This window comes from Oratosquilla oratoria, chromosome 4 (genome assembly GCF_046742065.1).
Source record: "Oratosquilla oratoria isolate Oo_2021 chromosome 4, ASM4674206v1, whole genome shotgun sequence".
NCBI lineage: Eukaryota > Metazoa > Arthropoda > Malacostraca > Stomatopoda > Squillidae > Oratosquilla > Oratosquilla oratoria.
In genome coordinates, this window is record NC_134780.1 from 24,286,552 (window position 1) to 24,306,224 (window position 19,673).

A 19,673-nucleotide genomic window follows, 5' to 3' on the forward strand; every position below is an offset into this window, starting at 1 on the left:
TGTATCAGAGGTTGCAGCCCTGAGGGGTAGGCACTCGGTCTTCGGACTGGGCCCCAGGATCTCTCTTTATCAATCTCAACTCTACTCATTTTTTTCCACAAATATGGAGCTGCCAACCAGCTACTGTTCTCTCCTTACAACGTTGAACCAATAACATAGAAACAATCCCACACTCACACAACACGGACACCAATCCAAAATTGAAACTCGAGGCAACAGTTGATTGATTTGTGATTTATTTTTCCTATCCATTCAAAACAGCGAAAACACACACGACCCCAGTAGGGCAAGGGGGGGGAAAGGATGCTTATGTGTGAATGATATTTTGACGCAACCAGAAGGGATTTCTCCCCGTCTTCTCTTTTTCTGCGTGAGCGGACGGAGAGGCTGGTGGGGGGCCGCCGTTGAAGTGAAGCGGCCTTGCTGTGAATGTACTATATCTTACTACATTACTTCTGACCCAGGGTAGTGGGCGGGAGACAGGGATGACCCGTCTTCCATGAGGAGCTGAGATGAGAGGGGGGAAAGGATGGGAGTGGGTGCATGCCTTTGACTTGGCTACCTCTTTTACAAGGAGGAAAAAGCTCTTGGTATATAAATAGATCTAAGATCTCTGTTCTTGGAAAGTTATCTGAGCCACTAGCTGCACACGGGCCAAGCGACAAAGTCATTTGCTGGGCACGTAATCTCATATTCTTTAAAGAATGAAAATCTGGAAAGGACTGGACGAATCTGGTTACAACTAGATTCAGTCACTACACCCGAACTGTCTGGCAACTCGTAGGTAAGAGGGTTAAAGATAAACAGCGCAAAACTGAGTCGTTCATTTGTGTTACAGGCTGCGCTCTGTTTGGGGCCACCGTTCGGTAACGTATAATTGGCCGCTGCTGCTCCTGGATGTTAGCACATTTACTCAATCAACCATATCTTACTCTCCTTCGCAGAGAGTTTGGAGTTCACATGTAGAGTGTTTTCGCTCACAAGTACTGCAACGCCGGGTGGAAACTAAATTCATTCGATTCATTATTTTTCCATCTCGTACTAAGAGTTTCCAACTCTTTATGTGTGTGTATGTGATTCACCATGTGATTCACTATGGTTTTGAATCACGTGTTGGACTCGTGACCGACAGCTATTTTCCCTCCCGAAAGAGAGCTCAGAGTTAATATATGACCAATCTATGGGTAATGCCCATGTGTGTGTGTGTGTGTGTGTGTGTGTGTGTGTGTGTGTGTGTGTGTGTGTGTGTGTGTGTGTGTGTGTGTGTGTGTGTGTGTGTGTGTGTGTGTGTGTGTGTGAGGTGCTGAGTTTTCTCTCTCTTCTCTCTCTCTCTCACTCTCTCTATCTATCTATCTATCTATCTATCTATCTATCTCCCGTAACCATAATTAGTGAATGCAACAACTTATTTCGCACAATGCATATCTCTCACGCCTCTTTTCTGCAAAGCTACTTCACCGCCATTAGTCATGATGAACAGTTATATTACTGGTTCACGTATGTGTTGTGCTGCATTTTCTCTCCTTTTTTCAATGTGATTATCTTCCATTTACAAATAAAGAGTACCGTAATACAGCATCAATTCGTGTATTGCCTTGTATCATTTCTATTCGAATGTGTGTGTGTGTGAGTTACACACCTTTTATATCACTTATTCTGACGTGTTTTTATCTTGCGACACTATGAGACAGGCAATAAAATAATAAAGGTACACCATCAGTATCTGAGGATAAATTTGGTACTTAAAAAAAAAAAAAAAAACATAAATGGTAAGAATAAGTTCATAGTTGAAAATATATAATATATTCATTTCACTGCTAAAAGTATCTTGTTGATCATGGTTTTCAAAAGGAATTTGAAAAACTTGTACACTCGCTCCCATGATACACTGATTGAAAATCACTTATCTGTAATTCCAAACGTTGCTCTGAATGTACATTCATTACGGCATCAGCATTTCTGTATGAAGCTCCATTAATCATGAGTCTTAGTTACATGATACCATGTGATTTGCACTACGTATACAGCGTACAGCCGGGGTGGGTAACCCTTGGCACGCGTGCCAAACCTGGTACACTAACAACTTTATCCGGCACCCGAAACCCAGGGCTCACCTTAAAACAAATAAATGATAAATCTCCAAATTCTTTTGTATGACCATTGGTGAGAGCATGCTGCACTGGGCGGTGGATTGGGACCCTACGAGTTTAAGGGAGGGGCCAATACTCATATGGAGGCCAATTTTACTTCGTTGGCATGCGAAAAAATATATAGAAGATTTGGCTGATTTTTTGGCACAAACACTTAAAAGGGTTGCCCATCCCTGGCATATAGTATCTTGGTCTTCCCTGCCGATCTCTTCACAGGACCAACATTGTAGAAACTTGTCACATCCTTTCCAAACTGAGTCAATGCAGTCACGCTGTCGCAGTATTGTGGTCCTCTAATTAAACATATATATATATTTAAGATTATTTCAGACAAATGAGAGAGAATGTGGGTGGGGAAGGGCAAACGAAGATGTGTTAGGAATATTTTATTGCCCTAACGTTGCGACCAACTTGGTCTTCTTCAGAGGACTACAGCATTACAGACGGATCACAATTCTTATATTCGTAGTGAGAGGGAACCCGACAAGGTATCAGCGTCATGTTTTCCCTTTGGCTAACGATTTATATATATATATATATATATATATATATATATATGTTATATATATATATATATATATATGTATATACATATATATGTATATATATATACTGTATATATATATATATATACATATATATATATATATATGTATATATATATATTTTTTTTTTTTTTTTTTTTTTTTTTTTTTACCACAGGGAAAAACTTGCCAACTCCTACTATTATGTCGATCGACTTACTTGTCTCGTTCTCGTTTCTTAGTGAATCTCATAGTATTCCAAGTTGACTGCATAGATCTTGAATTCATATGATTTTTCAAGTCACATTTTACTGCACCCAAAGAATAAAGCCGACCTTGATTCACTTACAGAAATCCTTCCATGGGCAAGATCTGGCAAATCAAGGATAAACGAATCTTCACTGGAAATACTATGGACGAAATCGAGTGCCTATTGTAAGTTGAATTCCTTAACAGTACTATTTATGCATTGCTATTGATGATATGTAAATTGCATTGTTATCTTTTTTCAGTTCATCACACGTGTGTTTTGACTCTCATGAACACCAAATATGTCTACGCATATACGTTTATTCCATAAAATATTACGCACCTGATGTAACTTTACAATATTATACCTACATACATACACCTACATACATATATACATGCATACATATATACATACATATATACATACATATATACATACCTACATACATACATACATACATACTGTACATACCTACATACATACACGCATGCATGTATACATACCTACATATATACATACATACATACATATATACATACATACATACATACATACATACATACATACATATATACATATAAACATACATACATACATACATACATACATACATACATATACATACATATACATACACATGACGTTAGTAATAAGTATATGAAGAAATCCCCATGCACGAAAGCCAAGTCGACCATTATTATTCCATTGTTCCTCTCCTAATGTTTCATATTGTTTCGAACGTGTGTACCACGACGTGGAACAGTGTTACAGTGCTATATTTTTACATACATACATATACCAAAGGTTTTTCCCCCTTACACGCGAGGTAGCCAAAAGACAAAGGAATAGAAACCACCCCCACCCATTCCATCCCCTACATACTCCACTCCCCTCTACCCTCTTCCCTCCCTCTTATCTTGACACCTCCTGGATGACGGGTCATCCCTGCATCTCGCCCACTGCCCTGGGTCAGAAGCAGTGTCGCAAGACACAGCACATCCACAGCAAGGCCGCTTCATTAATTCGGCGACCCCTCCCTCTCCGTCCCCCCCCCCCCTTGCAGAAAAGGAGAAGACGGAGAGAAGTCCCTTCGGACTGTGTCATTTTATTTCTCACACATTTTTAGATGTAGGAAAAAGAGCAACGGTCGAGGACCCTGTCTCACAAGCTGTCACATGTCGGAGATCATTCCATAACACGATCAATTCAAACCAGAACCCTTACATGCCTAAGTACCGCCCCAGGGGCAAAGTTGTCAGTGACGCGCCCCCCCCCCCTTCTTCCCCCATCACCACTTCTCTCTTCCACCATCTCTTATTCCCTATTTCATAAAAAAAATACTAAACATATTTTAAAATGCGTATGTAATGTCCCTTTCGCAGAAAGACTGAGGGAAAATATTTCGTATTTTGTTTATTCTAACGCAAAAATCGTCGACTACAGTGAAATATTCAGGAATTCTTTGACCTTTTTTATCTATTTATTCTTTTTTTTTGGGGGGGGGGCGGCAAGTCCAGGCTGGATTGGCCCCCCCCCCCTCGCGGGCATATCCCCCCTTACCCTTCCCCCCCTTCCCATGTCAGGGCCCTGATTCAAACCCTGTCCAGCCTTTAATAAGAAACCAAAGAAGTTGTCTTAGATTAAACCACTGTTATACCTGTAGCCCTATACCAACCATGCATATATCGTTTGCTGGGAATGATTACAAAAACTATTTCCGTAATAATAATAAAAAAAAAGAGGTCATAGACCGAAGCTTTGGTGAACAGTCGCTTTGGCTGGAACATGAGAGACCCTAAGGCCTACATCAGGTAGTTCCATGTCCATTACCACCCGTCATCCCCGTCCATAAAGTTGTCTAAACGTTTCTTAAAACAATCTATAGTTTCAGCGCTCACTAATTGGTTACTAAGTCTACGCCATTCGTTGACCACCCTATTAGTAAACCAGTTTTTGCCTATTTCCTTTTTAAATCTAATTTTGTCCAATCCGTTACTGCGAATCCTGCTCTGTATTCTTAATATGATGACCTTGTTTGCGTCACCTTTGTTAAAGCCTTTGATCCTCTTGGCATTTTGGTCATCAACTACAAACAACATAATTAAGTTTGAATAAAAATGTAATTTTGTTACATGATAATATACTGTAGATATTTAATATTTCATATTTACGAATCAATTTTTATTGTATTAGGGCATTACACAAAATGATTCAGACATATTTCTATATTTAAATAGTTAGGTTTTAACTTAGGTTAGATTGGTTAGGTAATTTTTTTTAAATTATTACATGGTGGTGTAAATATTTGATACTGCACAATTCTGATGTAAATTTTAATGTTTTTAGAACATTACACAAAATTGGTTACACAATATTCTGTGTTTAGATAGGGTTAGGGTAGGGTAGGGAAGGGTTAGGTTAAGTTAGGTTAGGTTGAGTTAGGTTAGGTTAGGTTGGGTTAGGTTAGGTTAGGTTAGGTTGGGTTGGGTTAGGTTGGGTTGGGTTAGGTTAGGCTAGGTTAGGTTGGGTTAGGTTAGGTTAGGATAGGATGGGTTAGGTTAGGTTAGGATGGGTTAGGTTAGGTTAGGTTACGTTACGTTACGTTAGGTTAGGTTAGGTTGGGCTAGGTTAGGTTAAGTTAGGTTGGGTTAGGTTAGGTTAGGTTAGGTTTGGTTAGGTTGGGTTAAGTTAGGTTGGGTTAGGTTAGGTTAGGTTAGGTTAGGTTAGGTTAGGTTAGGATAGTTTGCTTAGGTTAGGTTGTTAGGTTAGTTTAGGCTAGATTAGATTAGGTTAGGTTAGGGTGATTAGGTTAGGTTGTTAGATTAGTTTAGGCTAGGTTAGATTATAATGAGTAATAATAACAACACTAGAGAGACAGGTCGAAACGTTTTACCTTGCACAGTTATGGTCTAAGCATCCTGCACACACACGCGCGTGCGTTCAGACACATGCAAGGTACTGAAAGGGAAAGTGTTGTCAAAAAACAGATAAGACTGGAAATCTTTGTTTTCTTTATCGTCACCTCGACGCAGTCTCTGTTCACCAAATAATGTCAATGATTTTTTCTCGCTGGCCGAGCGAGTTAGAGCGTCGCTACCTGCGGCGGAGGTCGAGGGGACGGCAGTTCGAGCTTTACCGCCAGCGAGTTGGACCAAGGGAATGGTTTGTTAAATTCCACGCTATAAAGCATTATCACACTGGGCTATTTTTTCCTCCGACTGTTGAAGCAAATGTGCTGGAGGAAAATAATTTTCCTCCAGCACATTAAATGACATTCTATGTAATTTTGTTGAGAAAATAAAGTAGTTTGCCATGGTGATTTGACGGCGGTAGGCAGTACCGCCGATTAATCGGAGGTTGGAGGAAAAAATAGTCCGGCGTGATAAAACCCCTTAAGGTCACAACATTACCAATATTTGTCACGAGGTTCACTAGATAAAAACAAAGTGTCTCAAGAATGTAAAGAAATTTAGTTTTTCTTTGCAAATGTTTGAGGCTTTGGAAGAGCCTTCAAGGCGATATAGCATAAGACGGATCAAGCGTTGAATTTTAGATCTAAGTGTTGATAACTAGAGATTAAAGTAATACAGTCATCCTGGGACATTATATGATTACATTAGATTGGTTAGAGCGTGTGAGACAAAACCCACCAACGTGGTTCCTTTTCTGCGAGCCGTTACTCCAACCTCCCCATATTTTGGAGTTATATAGGTGTGCTGTAACAAATAATGTGCATATATGGTAATGATGAATTTTCATTATATTATATGATGAACCTAACTCTTTTAACCTAGGCTTGCGTGGTGGAAGGGACAATAGTTAAGTGTGTGTGTGTGTGTGTGTGTGTGTGTGTGTGTGTGTGTGTGTGTGTGTGTGTGTGTGTGTGTGTGTGTGTGTGTGTGTGTGTGTGTGTGTGTGTGTGTGTGTGTGCGTGTGTGTGTGTGCATGTGTGATTCACCATGGTCTTGGATCACGCGTTGGACTCGTGATCGACAGCTATTGCCCTCCAGAAAGAGAACTCAGAGCTCATATATGACCAATCTATGGGTAATGCTGTGACCCTACACGCACACACACACCCAACTCCCCACCCACGAGAGTTAGAGTAACGAATCGCAGCCCATCGATACTGAAATTATTTTATCATGCGCGTGTGTGTGTGTGTGAGAGAGAGAGAGAGAGAGGGGGGGGGAGGTGCAATGATATTCAGATTTCCTTGGAACAATGCACAGGCCGCATTTGATTTTTTTTTTTTTTTTTTTTTTTTTTTTTTTTTTTTTTCCCCCAGGGACGGACGCATCCGGCAGTCCCTGGTGCCAGCCGTCGCCGCATCCAGTTCCTCAAAAGCCGCGAGACTCGTTCGTGGTCCCACCTCGCCTCCGTTCCCGCGTCTTCTTCGGCAGACGTCCCGCAAGAAGATGACGGCTACATCAAGGTACAGAATCTTCCCCGACACATAAAGGTTTTAGGAGAATGCGAGTGAGTGGGTGAAAGTGAGAATGAAGTGGGTGAAAGTAAGAATAAAGTGGGTGAAAGTGAGAATAAAGTGGGTGAAAGTGAGAAAGAGAGAATAAAATAGATATAAGTAAGATAATAGAGATGGAACCGAGTGGATGAGGGACTTCAAATGCAGAGTTGAAAGGTGACATGGTAGAGGAAGATGAAAAGTCCTTTAGGGTGGATCCACTAGTGAGCAAATAAGAACATATGAATGAAGGAGACTGCAAGAAACCATAAGGCCTACACTAGAGAGTGGGACATAGATGAAAGAGAGTAGTAGGTAAGCTGGGAAATGTCAATAAGAACCAAAAGGAATGATGGAAAACATAGTGGAATGAATGCTAAGACTTAGCTGTGGAAACTCAGAGTGGCCAACTGGAAGACAGTTGAAACAGTATGTTTGGATTATCAGTGAAGTGTCCGTTACTCAAAGAAATGAGTTATATAGATATGTGTAGCTCCTTTTTGTAGTTAGAAGCGTCGATACTGTTACGAAAAGGAATTTTCAAGTGTACAAATGTGCTAAATATTTATCAACTCTTTTTATGTGATTAAAGGGTGACTATAGTTTTTGGATCTATTTTTGTCTGCCATAAAAAGGAGCTACGAATGTATACATTTCCCCATTGATCCTCTCCACTTTTCACTGTCATCTTCTCAACAGATTTCTTTGTGTGTGTGTGTGTGTGTGTGTGTGTGTGTGTGTGTGTGTGTGTGTGTGTGTGTGTGTGTGTGTGTGTGTGTGTGTGTGTGTGTGTGTGTGAGAGAGAGTGAGAGAGAGAGAGAGAGAGAGAGAGAGAGAGAGATTCACCATGGTCTTGGATCATGTGTTGGACTCGTGATCGACAGTTATTAACCTCCCGGATGAGAGCTCAGAGCTCGTATGCCCGATCTATGGGTAATACTGTGACCTTACACACACACACCCAATTCCCCGCCCACGAGAGTTAGAGTTACACCCCACAGCGAAGTGATACTGAAATTATTTCAGCCCTGGGCGGGAGTTGAACCCGGATTCCGTAGTGGCAGGCGAGAACTCTAACCACAGCGCCACGAGGTGTGTGTGTGTGTGTGTGTGTGTGTGTGTGTGTGTGTGTGTGTGTGTGTGTGTGTGTGTGTGTGTGTGTGTGTGTGTGTGTGTGTGAGCGCGCGTATTTGTGATTCAGTCATAGGACTTAAGTTCTCTTTGCTTTCATGCAGGTGCAACTCGATGCACGAACCAGCAGACGTGGAGAACTTTGAGGACGTTCTCTCCAAAATCGGTTTTGGCAAAGGACAATTGCCCCTCTACTTCGCCTTTTGCCTAAGTACGTAGTCCAAGGTTATACCCTGATTGTATTTCATAGTTGTGATGTGAAGTATACATTGGAATGCTCGCTGGCCAAGCGGATTGGAGCGTCGCTACTTGCGGCGGTGGAGGTCGAGGTGACGGCAATTCGACCATTGCCGCCAGCGAGTTGGACCAAGGGAGTTCGCGTAGTTAAACCGAATCACATATATAGATTTAATTCGACAACGTTAAGTGTATCATTATTAGCTAAACAATATGTCATTATGAAGTTCTCATGAAACTGTGATTTGAGGGTGGGTTTCCACTGCAATTCACCAAGGTAGGGCACACCTGAAGACATAATGATTTGATATGGCGGCACCTTCCCTCTACCAGCAGAAACATGAACCCGTTTAATCATCTCTTCGAGATTGTCATAAAAGAGCTATACGCTACGATTCGCCTGTATTACAAGTTTGAGACCTTGCAAGAGATATTTATGGCCTGTTTTCAAGATAACGGGTCCTTTGATAACGTCTGATATTTTTTCTGTCTCCTTTTTTTTTTATCGCCCCTCCTTATCATGCATACCCGTTTTCTACCAAGCCAATTTTACTCTCGGTCTTCCCATCCTCTCTTCCCTTCCACTTCTGATTTATATTCTGTTCTTTTCTCTTTACATTTTCTCTACATGCCCAGTCCATCTTAAGAGAACCTTGTTCTTCTTCTCCACATACTTCTTTATGGGTCTTTTTTCAAATTCTCGTGCTTTGTTCACATACTAACTTATGAATCATCTCTTTACCTTTCCCTTCCACCGGCAAGAGTAGTTGAACATTTTCACCTCTTCCGTTATCATTTCCCCTTCCATCCTTTTTCATGTTTCTAATCACATAAACTTTAGTGTTCTTTGTTATGCATATAATGTTCAGTCTCTCTACAAGTCCTTCCACCCTTCGCTGTTTTACAGCTGCAGCAGGACAATGGCGAAGAACATAATATTTCTTTTTCACCTTTCCCGCTCTTTCAAACATTCTCCACTATTCTCTTCTCGGTCTATCTGTTTATATTTTTCATAATGTTTTACAACCCATGTTAAACAGCCACAATGCAAGCCAGTCTCAACCATCTGTCAGTAAAATTCCAGAATCATGCAGACACGGATATTCAACATGAAACTTACGTTGTCCAATAGCTCCTAACCTAACCTAACCTAACTTAACCCAATGTAGCCATTCCATAAAAAAAGAAATAGATCTTTCAACTAAAAAATAATAATAATAAATAAATGAAGTGAAAATTTTGTTTGCGTGATCCTGGAATATAATCCGCCTCTCCACTGAAACACTGACTCTTCTCTCTTCACACCTTTCCACGCAGCCTGCCACTTAAAACAATATGTCTTACAGTCATCACCAAAGTCCCGTCAAGGCCTTTTACAAGGAAACTATAATGGAGATGCTAATTCTTAGATGTACGCTCTAATCCATATGTATATAAAGAAGATTTCCGTGTCGTTTGGGTGACAATATGATTGCACCAATAAAGACCTTACAACGTTCCTGATTCGGAACGCGGAATGTCCGGGTGCGATCCCCGGCAAGTGCAAAGCATTTTCAAGGCTTTCCACCCTTACTCCACATGAGCTGACATTAGAGGGGCGGCAGGTCAGTGCCGCATACATATGCTAAACCCCGATCAGAATGATCGAGCTGATTACTCAGATCTCAGACTTTATTCACAACCACGGCCATTCCAACACTCCAACGACAACTTTACATGTAGAGCTTTTCACCTTAAAGACAACCTTACCAAGCCAGACTAAGCCACCGTGGTGAGGTACAGAGGCTGTATCGTCCCTCAGAGGATAGGCTGGTCCTGTAGTGAGCATTAAGGCTGAACTACTACTACTACTTTTACTACTACTACTTTTTTGAACGACCTCCATCCTCGTGGAACTGTGTGGTGAAAGCAGTCACGATGTGTCACCCACAGACACAGCTCATTGGCCCCTCTTTCGCCAATGACTGTAGTCGACTACCCTTTTATATTTTGTATTATTTAACTTTAATGGAACCTAATACAGAAGCTCATTTATCCTACTACAGTCTGCTCAAAATCGAGATTTTGTCTATGTGTTGATTTCAGGGGTGAGGACCTGGTACCTCTCTTAAGCGTGAGAAAGATAGTGCTGCTACAGTGCTGCTCTTTAGTTGCTGTTTCTTTTCTGCCATAAACTCTGTATTACTACTACTGTTACTACTACTACTACTACTACTACTACTATTACTACTACTACTACTACTACTACTACTACTACTACTACTACTACTTTTTTTTTTTTTAATACGACCTCCATCCTCGTGGAACTGTGTGGTGGAAGCAGCAGGATCTGTCTCCCACAGACACAGTTCATTGGCCCCTCTACTACTACTACTACTACTACTACTACTACATTGTTAGAACCAACACCTAGTGACGACGGAACCTTTATTCCCAGAGCGACATACCAGAAGGAAAAACAATTATTTTATATGAAAATTCCTCTGACATTATTATCTGTATCTACCACTTTCATTCATTACCCATTGTACCATATGGTGTATTGACCGCATAAAAGTTATGCCATAGATATTTTAGGGAACTTTGGTGGCGTTCTTAAAGACCAAAATCACGCAGTATAACTTTTCTATTCCACTAAAAAAAAAAAAAAAGGATAATATTCATGATCAAATTTTACTACCTCGCCTTTCTGTCACTGCCCTTTTTCAATATCTCATTTACCACCTCTACGCATTCAACTCTGCAGGACAGAAGCGTTTGTCATTGTTAACGAAATATTAATTGTTATCTACATTGACAGTGTTTCTTAACCAGGGGCTCGCGGATCCCGAGGGATCTGCAGAAACCTACCCAGGGGGCCCGCAGGACGGGAGAATTCAACATGTTAAAGTTAATTCTGTTATGGCTCATCTTTTTTATAACTCATGATTACACAATGTGTCTTAATCGAGATATCCAGTTTTCTTTCTATTTTTTCCTTGGCTAGTTGCGTCTCTCAGTTTGTGGCGATGATGTGTATAACATTGTAGGAGAGAGGCCAAACGCAAAGTATGGGATCCAATATATTTGACGTTTCGCCCAGCAGGGCTTCTTCAGAAATTTCTGAAGAAGCTCTGCTGGGCGAAACGTCAAATATATTGGATCCCATACTCTGCGTTTGCCCTCTCTCCTACAGTGCTGTTGCAGTCGTTGCTGCTTTTACTCATGTGTATAACATATAACGTTTCTGTTACTAATTGGTTAGAAAATGTGACTACATCCTATCTAATCCCGTATTAAGGTGTCCCCTGAATATATAAGTCGTTGTAAGGGGCCCACATAGTTTGAAAGGTTGAGAAACACTGATCTACAGTGCACACGTAGCTGAAACTAATTTCATTGTTTTTTTTATTAATTATTGACACTTCACCCAAACAATACCAAAACAGGTTTCTTGTGGAAAGATTAAATGTCACACATGAGTGAGTCTGATACTCCTGCTGACTACCAATGCAATGTTTATTAACCTTTTCGGATATCATATCATCTTTTATTTGTTTTCCCCTTAGATCCGATTTCAGAGTTGGACTCCTTTCTTTGGACTCCTGTGTGCTTCGGTCCGATGAAGCCAATGTTGTGGCTCTATCGACTTTCAATGTTTGATAATTCATGATAAGTCGAGCGAAGTCAATTTTCATGTGTTGCGAATTTGTATGGGAGGTATAGTAAATCCTGTGTTTACGAAACCCTCTTGCCTTGATTTCCCTTCAAGCGTGTGTTAATATATATGTAACACAGATATACGCATATCATATATATATATATATATATATATATATATATATATATATATATATATATATATATATATATATATATATATATATACATACAGAGAACCACAAAGAAAATCATAGATTATAGACCGAGCGCTTTCGTCTATTCAGATATCTTCTGATCTATTCAGACTTTCAAGATATCTTTATAGACGAAAGCGCACGGCCTATAATCGATCATTTTCCTTTGTAGTTTTCTGCGTTTTTGGCTTCACGTGTCTACACGATTTTGCTGCATATATATACATATATATATATACTGACACCATTTCCATATCTAAATGTGTTTTCTCATCCCTCTAGGCATTTTCTACACTGCTCCCTACCTCGTGTCCACGACCTTCCAAAGCGCTCCTGCCGACTTCGCCTGCATTGCTGCTTCCCGTGACGTCAGCAAGGAAATCCTTTACCTTAAGGACAGGTATGTGTCTTGTGAACGACTTGATGTACGCAAGCGTTTTTCAACCAAGGGTTCGTGGACCCACAGGGGGCTGCAGAAACCTACCAAGGGGTCCACATATACCTAGCAAGTGGTCCGTAGGACGGGGAATTCAACATGTTAAGTTAATCCTGTCATGTTTTTGTTTTTTTAACATAATTCTTGATTACACCATGTGTCTTTATCGAGATGTCCATTTTTTCCTAATTTTCTCTGGCTAGTTGCGTCTCTCGAAACGTGGCGATGATTTGTAAGATATATTACAACTTTTCTATCACTAAAAGCATAGAAAAAATTACTGTATCCAATCGTATGAAGGGGTCCCCTAAAAACATAAGTCCTTGTGAGAGGTCCACAAACCTTGAAAGGTTAAGAAGCACTGCTATACGCAACAGGGTGGGTCAAAAGTCGCACCATTCTCGGTAAAAGCCTACGAATCACTGACAGCGAAATGGCAGAGTCTTAACCCCGACGTTCGTGTGCCAACTGGCGGGTTCGTTTCGATTGGCGTAGTCCCGCGTCGGGTGACTTCTTGTCCACGGAAGTTCGATCACATGGGACAGGTGACCACCTGGGTGGCGACCAAGCACCTCCCGGCAAGAAAGAGCTCCTCGCCTTTCCCGGGTCACCCTAAAACAACTCCAACAGCGTCCAGTCACATAAAACAACTACCTACACGTTTTTAATCTATGTCGAAGTATAGTTAGTTATTCCATGCCATTGGACGTCACATCTGATGCCACTGGACGTCATTTGATGCCATTAGAAACCATTGGACGCCACTGGACGCATTTTAGGATGACCACCTTTCCCTACAACTGATGCGACGGTGTTGCTGGAGTGCCATTCTGACAAATGCTATCTCTTGATTGGTTAGACCAGACACCATGTGAGGATGTAACCTTCATCAAATGGACAACGTTTCGCTTGTTGGATATTCTTTCAAATGCACAGATGCAGAATACAACCTCTAATCTATTTATACATCTCGGAATGGATGAGGAAGGGACACTGGTACAGGGCATCGCATAGGGAGCCATTTAAAGCCTTTCTAACTGCAGGAATTAAATAAATAAAAAAAATCACCAAGCGAAACGGTGTACACTTGATGAAGATCCCATCTTCACATGGTGTCCACTCTTTCGGTAATTGCCATTTTAAGTCATCCTCCTTTGATTCGTGTCGCAATAAATGCCATCTGAGTGGGAACAGCACTTGGATTGGTCTTCGTTAACGTGCTATCACGCTGGCTTATGTTCCCTCCGACTTTTGGAGCAGATTTTGCAGCCCGCAATTTTAGGGAATTAATATATGTTGGAGGAAGAGAATTTTCCTCCACCATATCAAATGACATTCTATGGAAATTGTTGAGAAAACAAATTAGTTTGCCATAGCGATTTTACAGCGGAAAAAGTTACGGAGGTGAGCGTTACCGTCGATTAACTGAAGATTGGAGGAAAAATGACCCAGGGCGCATCAAACCTCGTCCCATAGACCCTCGAAGAGTTAAATGGCAACATGATCCGATTAATGCAAGGGTACTTGTTTTCAGGCGCGTATGCAATGCTTCCTTAGCCACACTCTATAGTCTGTAACTTGACGGAGTTTTATTGGATAACCGAAATTCTATCTCACGTTGAGGTACACATCGATGTAAGAAATACATTATGCAGCGATAAAAGGTGAAACTTATATACATATCAAATAATCTAACCCGGCAGCCACGAGCTTCGAACGCAGGTACACTGAGTGTGAGCCTGTGTTCGAAGCTCGCGACAGCCGGGTTTGATTATTTGAATTATATCGTTGCTTCTAGCGATTCGTTCCATAACTATATACATATGATAATTACAAACCAGTTCTTCAGCCACACTAGTAAAGGAATCTTCACAATTTTAAACAAACGTGTGTACTGACTTTTAGCTACTGACATTCCAGCAGAAACGGGACAGAAACTCCATCGCTGCATCGGATATGACAATCCCATAGTTCAAAGATGAAATGGTAATGTCCCATAGGTATGGGCATGTAATCTATCCCCTTTAGTGACCTGAATACTGTAACCATATCACCTCTTTCTCTTCGATATTTCAAAATTGGCGGACCCATTATGTCCAGGAAGGCCGATCTATTACTCTCCTTGTGCCCCACTGTGAATTGAATGTTCTGTATACTACAATTAGGTGAATACACACAAAATTCTGCTGAGGCAGCAGCTCGGTTCAAAACATCTTTGGCAACCTAGATTGCGTGCATTGGTAATTGGTAACAGAGACACCCTAATAGTTATGGCTGTATAGAAAATAATACATCTCGTTGTCAGTGGTTAACAGGCCCATCCATGATGGGAAATGGCTCCTTCAAACTGAAGCTTGTCAGCGTAGGTTCCCCGTCTTCGTCAGTTTACGTGTGCATTTCTGTGTTGAGGTAAGAAAAAAAAATGCTCACGCGTCCTGTAACCAGTAATGTCTTTCTTCCTTTGTCCATGGCCTTTTTCTTTATTTTGCAGCCCATTTTACAACGGCACCGACTACAGCAATAACTGCTACCTGTCTGCCGATCTATTCCCTGATCTTCAGGTGACTCAGTCGCCCACAACGGTCGATAACAGCGACAACCAAGACTACTCTTCTACTTCAACAGACTCAGACGTTATTGTAGAGGAATCGCAGATTTCAAATGCTGTGGGGAATAAGGAGATCCCCTGTGTGGACTGGGAATTCGATACTTCAGTGTTCAAATCGACCTTCATTTCTGAGGTAGGCGTTCACTCCTAGAGCTTCACTCCTAGAGCTTCTTAACGTTCAAGTTATGTGACAAGTATAGATTGCTGGATTCTTTGAAAAAGATCAGTCATGGGCACCGAATGACTTCGCTAGAAATAGAACTTAATTTTCTTAGATACCAAAAAGGATCATTCCCTAGGCAGCAACATCTAATTAACCTAGTTCGAACACAGTTGAACCAATGCAGAATGTCCATGATGTTCATGCAACTTAATCATTCCAAGTCGAGTACTGTGTCGCTTAACAGTTCCCACCAAAACATTGCATACTGAATGTTTTTTCTGTTTACTCACGTATATATTTATATATATCTTCATACTTCCTTGGTCTGAATTTTATTAGCCACTTTTGAAGCCACAGCTCTAGTTGTCTAAATATTTTGAACATTCGGTTGATTCCAGTGGGAATTTACCATTTCGTAAAGCTGAGTGTCACAAGTAAATATGGATACAGGAGATTTCAGTCCACGGTCTATGGTTTATCATACGATTTCCATAATCATGTGCGTGTGTGTGTCTAGCATCTAAATGCAAACCCAGAAATAATATCAGATGTACAGCAGATCCGCATATTTCGACTACTATCTGTAATCCTCTTCAGCATTCTGCTGAAAAGGACTACAGATAGTAGTCGAAATATACGGATCTCCTATACTTCTGTTATTATTTCTCCAATAGTGGGTTTTAAGTGTATGCAAACCCAAAAGTTATTTGTACGATAGACATACTAAGTTTTCCTCTTTTCCCTCAGTTCAATCTCGTCTGTGGCAGACAAAACCTTCAGCCGCTCTTCCATGTGTCCTACGCTGTTGGATTCGTTGCTGGTGACCTCTTTGGTGGTACTCTAAGTGACAGGTGAGCAATATGGGCGCCCGAGTTATAACCCACTGAGAATCGCTGAAAGCTGAATAATTTTGTAAAGACACTGGTGAAAATGCTGGAAAAAGAAAAGCAAAATGTAGCTCAGGGAGAAGTTGTAATAAGAGTTCTTTACCTCGAATATAAACCTAAATGTTCTTTTTTTTTTTCTTTCTTTCTTTCGTTCCTGTCCTTTATTGGATGGGAGGACCACGCAACGACTTCCTCCACAACAGGTTTGGTCGACAGAAGATTTACTTCATGGGTGTTGCATTTACCATCCTAGCTGCTTTCCTCCTTGTCTTCATTCACAATTACTACTTGGACCTTCTCCTACGTTTTGTGATCGGCTTTGGGGATATTTTCTTCATTAACTCGATTATGACCCATGGTGAGTTTTTATCCAGAGCCACAGCTTTAAGTCAATATGTCCTCAGGCCAATATGATAAATCCGGTCTGTTTTATAACAGTAGGTCATTTGAATACCTTAATGATTATTTTCCGTTCCAGTAAAATGATCTGTATTAATACTAGAATGTCACGTGACTTAAGAAATTTAAGCAACCTTCTAGAAGATGTTGTTTTAGTTATATTAGAGTGGAGCTGTTGAAATAAGTAATTGCAGAAGGCTCCAGATCAATGCCACTGCTGATGGCAACTTGAGTACACGAGACAGAGGGGGTCCAGTCCTCCGACTCTTGGGCACCCTTCCGTACGCGGTTGGTTAAACTGGTACGTGGCGGTGAGTGCAACATCAGTCCGCTTCAATAAAAGACGGGTACTCTTCATCGATGTCCCTGTCTGCCAATGTGTAGCCTCCTTTCTTTGATAACTGCCCCCATCTAAAAGCGAGACTGCGTTCATGTGTATCCTAATCCTAACCCTCCCTTGGTGTAACAAAGGTTACATCTCCAACAACGTCGTGTGGGAGTCGAGTTCTCTCACAAGAAGAACATAGAAATGGAATAGACTGCAAGAGATCATAAGGCCTAAACTAGGCAGTTCCATGTCCATTCCCACCTACCATCCCCATCCATAAAGTTATCTTTCTCTTAAAACAACCAATAATTTCAGTGCTCACTACTACATGGATACTAAGTCTATTCAATTCGTTAAACATAAGAACAGAAGAACATAAGAATGAAGGAGACTGCAAGAGACCATAAGGCCTACACTAGGCAGCTCCGTGTCCATCACCACCTGTCATCTCCATCTATAAAGTTGTCTAATCGTTTCTTAAAACAACTGATAGTTTCAGCGCTTACTACATGGTTACTAAGTTTATTCCATTCGTCGACCACCCTATTAGTAAACCAATTCTTGCCTATTTCCTTCTTAAATCTAAATTTGTCCAGCAATTGCCTATTCCTCTTTTAAACCTAAATTTGTCCAACTGACCCTTGTGCTCACCTTATTACAGCTGGGTGACTGGTGGCAACCCGGCGTTTCATACACCAATGGAGTAGAGTTTATGGCTCGTGGTGAGCAATGGTTTTAGATCTTGAGGCAAGGTCATCATATTAAGACAGCAGGTAGGACTGGTAGTAATGGGTTTAAATTGGACAAATTTAGGTTCACCAACAGAGTAATTAATGACTTAGTAACCATGTAGTGAGCGATGAAAATATTAGTTGTTTTAAGAGAAGACTTGAAATCTTTATGTATAGGGATGACAATTGGTAATGGACATGGAACTGCCTAGTGTAGGCCATACGCTCTCTTGCAGTCTCCTTCATTCTTATGTTCCTAACCTATATATTCTGCTTTTCCTCCGACAGCTACAGAAAATATTCCCATTAAGCATCGGTCACTCTTGGTTTTATCTGGATTTGGGTCCATGGTCTTCTTCGGCGAAATTGGCCTATGCGGTTCTGCCTACTTCACCAGGGACTGGCGCCTGATGCAGCTTTGTATAGCAGCACCGTCGATCCTCTTCATACCTTTGTTCTTGTGAGTGTTGACAAGACCTTTCCACTCGCATGCAGTGGTGTGCACAGGTTAGGGCCGAAGAGGCGGTGGTCCCGGACATCCAATCAGAACATTTGGGGGAAATTTGGAAATTTGGTTTATTTATATCTAAATCGAATAGTGTTTCATCCTTGTTTAATATTCAAAATGTCTTCCTTTCTCACGATATTTCTCAGTACTATGAGGCCTTTGGGGCAGACAATCAAGGGGTTGGCCCCAGACATCACCAGACCTCTGCACGCCATTGCTCGTATGGTATTTCCCCTGAAAACAGCATCATGCTCGACAAATGATCATCAGTTATTGTGGGCTCGTTTGACTAGAAGTGATTATAAATTTGCTTATCAACCAGCTTAATACCAAATAACTACTTTGCTTCGTTTTGAAAAAGTGTTTTACACATATATCACCGTCAAATTTATGTGAATGCTGAATACACATTAGGAAAATTGGCAGAGAAATTTAGAATATAGTGGGCAAGATTTATTTTCGCTAGATACTCAAACCTACAACAGTTCCCAAGAATTTCTTTAGTGCAACGCACACTGTCTCGCTCCAAGAGAGTCGGCGCTGTCCCCAATTTCGAAGTATGAATTTGTTGCGGAGAAGGAAAGAGGGTTTGTGAGTCTTTGTCCTTTACTGGTAATGTTAGAACTGAACTGTTTTTACAAGTGACCCGAAGCCGTATATATATATAATATAATATAATATATATATATATATATATATATATATATATATATATATCCGATAATTTTTATGACAGTCGCATGCAGGATTCGAACCCACTGCTATCGGCCACCCGTAAGATCACCTTCACAGAGCCTTAGCCCACTACACCAACAGACACTTAAAAGCCTTGAAACCTGGAATCGAACTGATTCCCGAGGATAGGAAAGATCACTAATCTGCGACCCCAATTCCTGTTTTACACAAGGCCCAAGTGCACCAGTTGGCAAGGGGTAAGGATCGGAACAAATCCCTTTCACGCTTTTCGCCATTGTAACTATGAGAGAAATTCGCTAGTAACAGCGACATCAATCCGAT

At 40.9% G+C, this 19,673-nt stretch overlaps 1 protein-coding gene across 1 annotated transcript; it reads left to right on the top strand.

Annotated features, from left to right (window-relative positions):
• The first annotated feature begins 843 nt into the window (after positions 1-843).
• Positions 844-18,919, top strand: LOC143024433 (organic cation transporter protein-like). The gene is made up of 10 exons (XM_076183235.1): positions 844-866; positions 3,026-3,109; positions 7,216-7,362; positions 8,628-8,734; positions 12,879-12,996; positions 15,524-15,773; positions 16,551-16,654; positions 16,894-17,048; positions 18,437-18,608; positions 18,748-18,919. The coding sequence occupies exons 2-10, from the start codon at positions 3,036-3,038 to the stop codon at positions 18,917-18,919; spliced, it is 1,299 nt and encodes a 432-aa protein (XP_076039350.1). The 5' UTR covers positions 844-866; positions 3,026-3,035.
• The last annotated feature ends 754 nt before the right edge of the window (positions 18,920-19,673 follow it).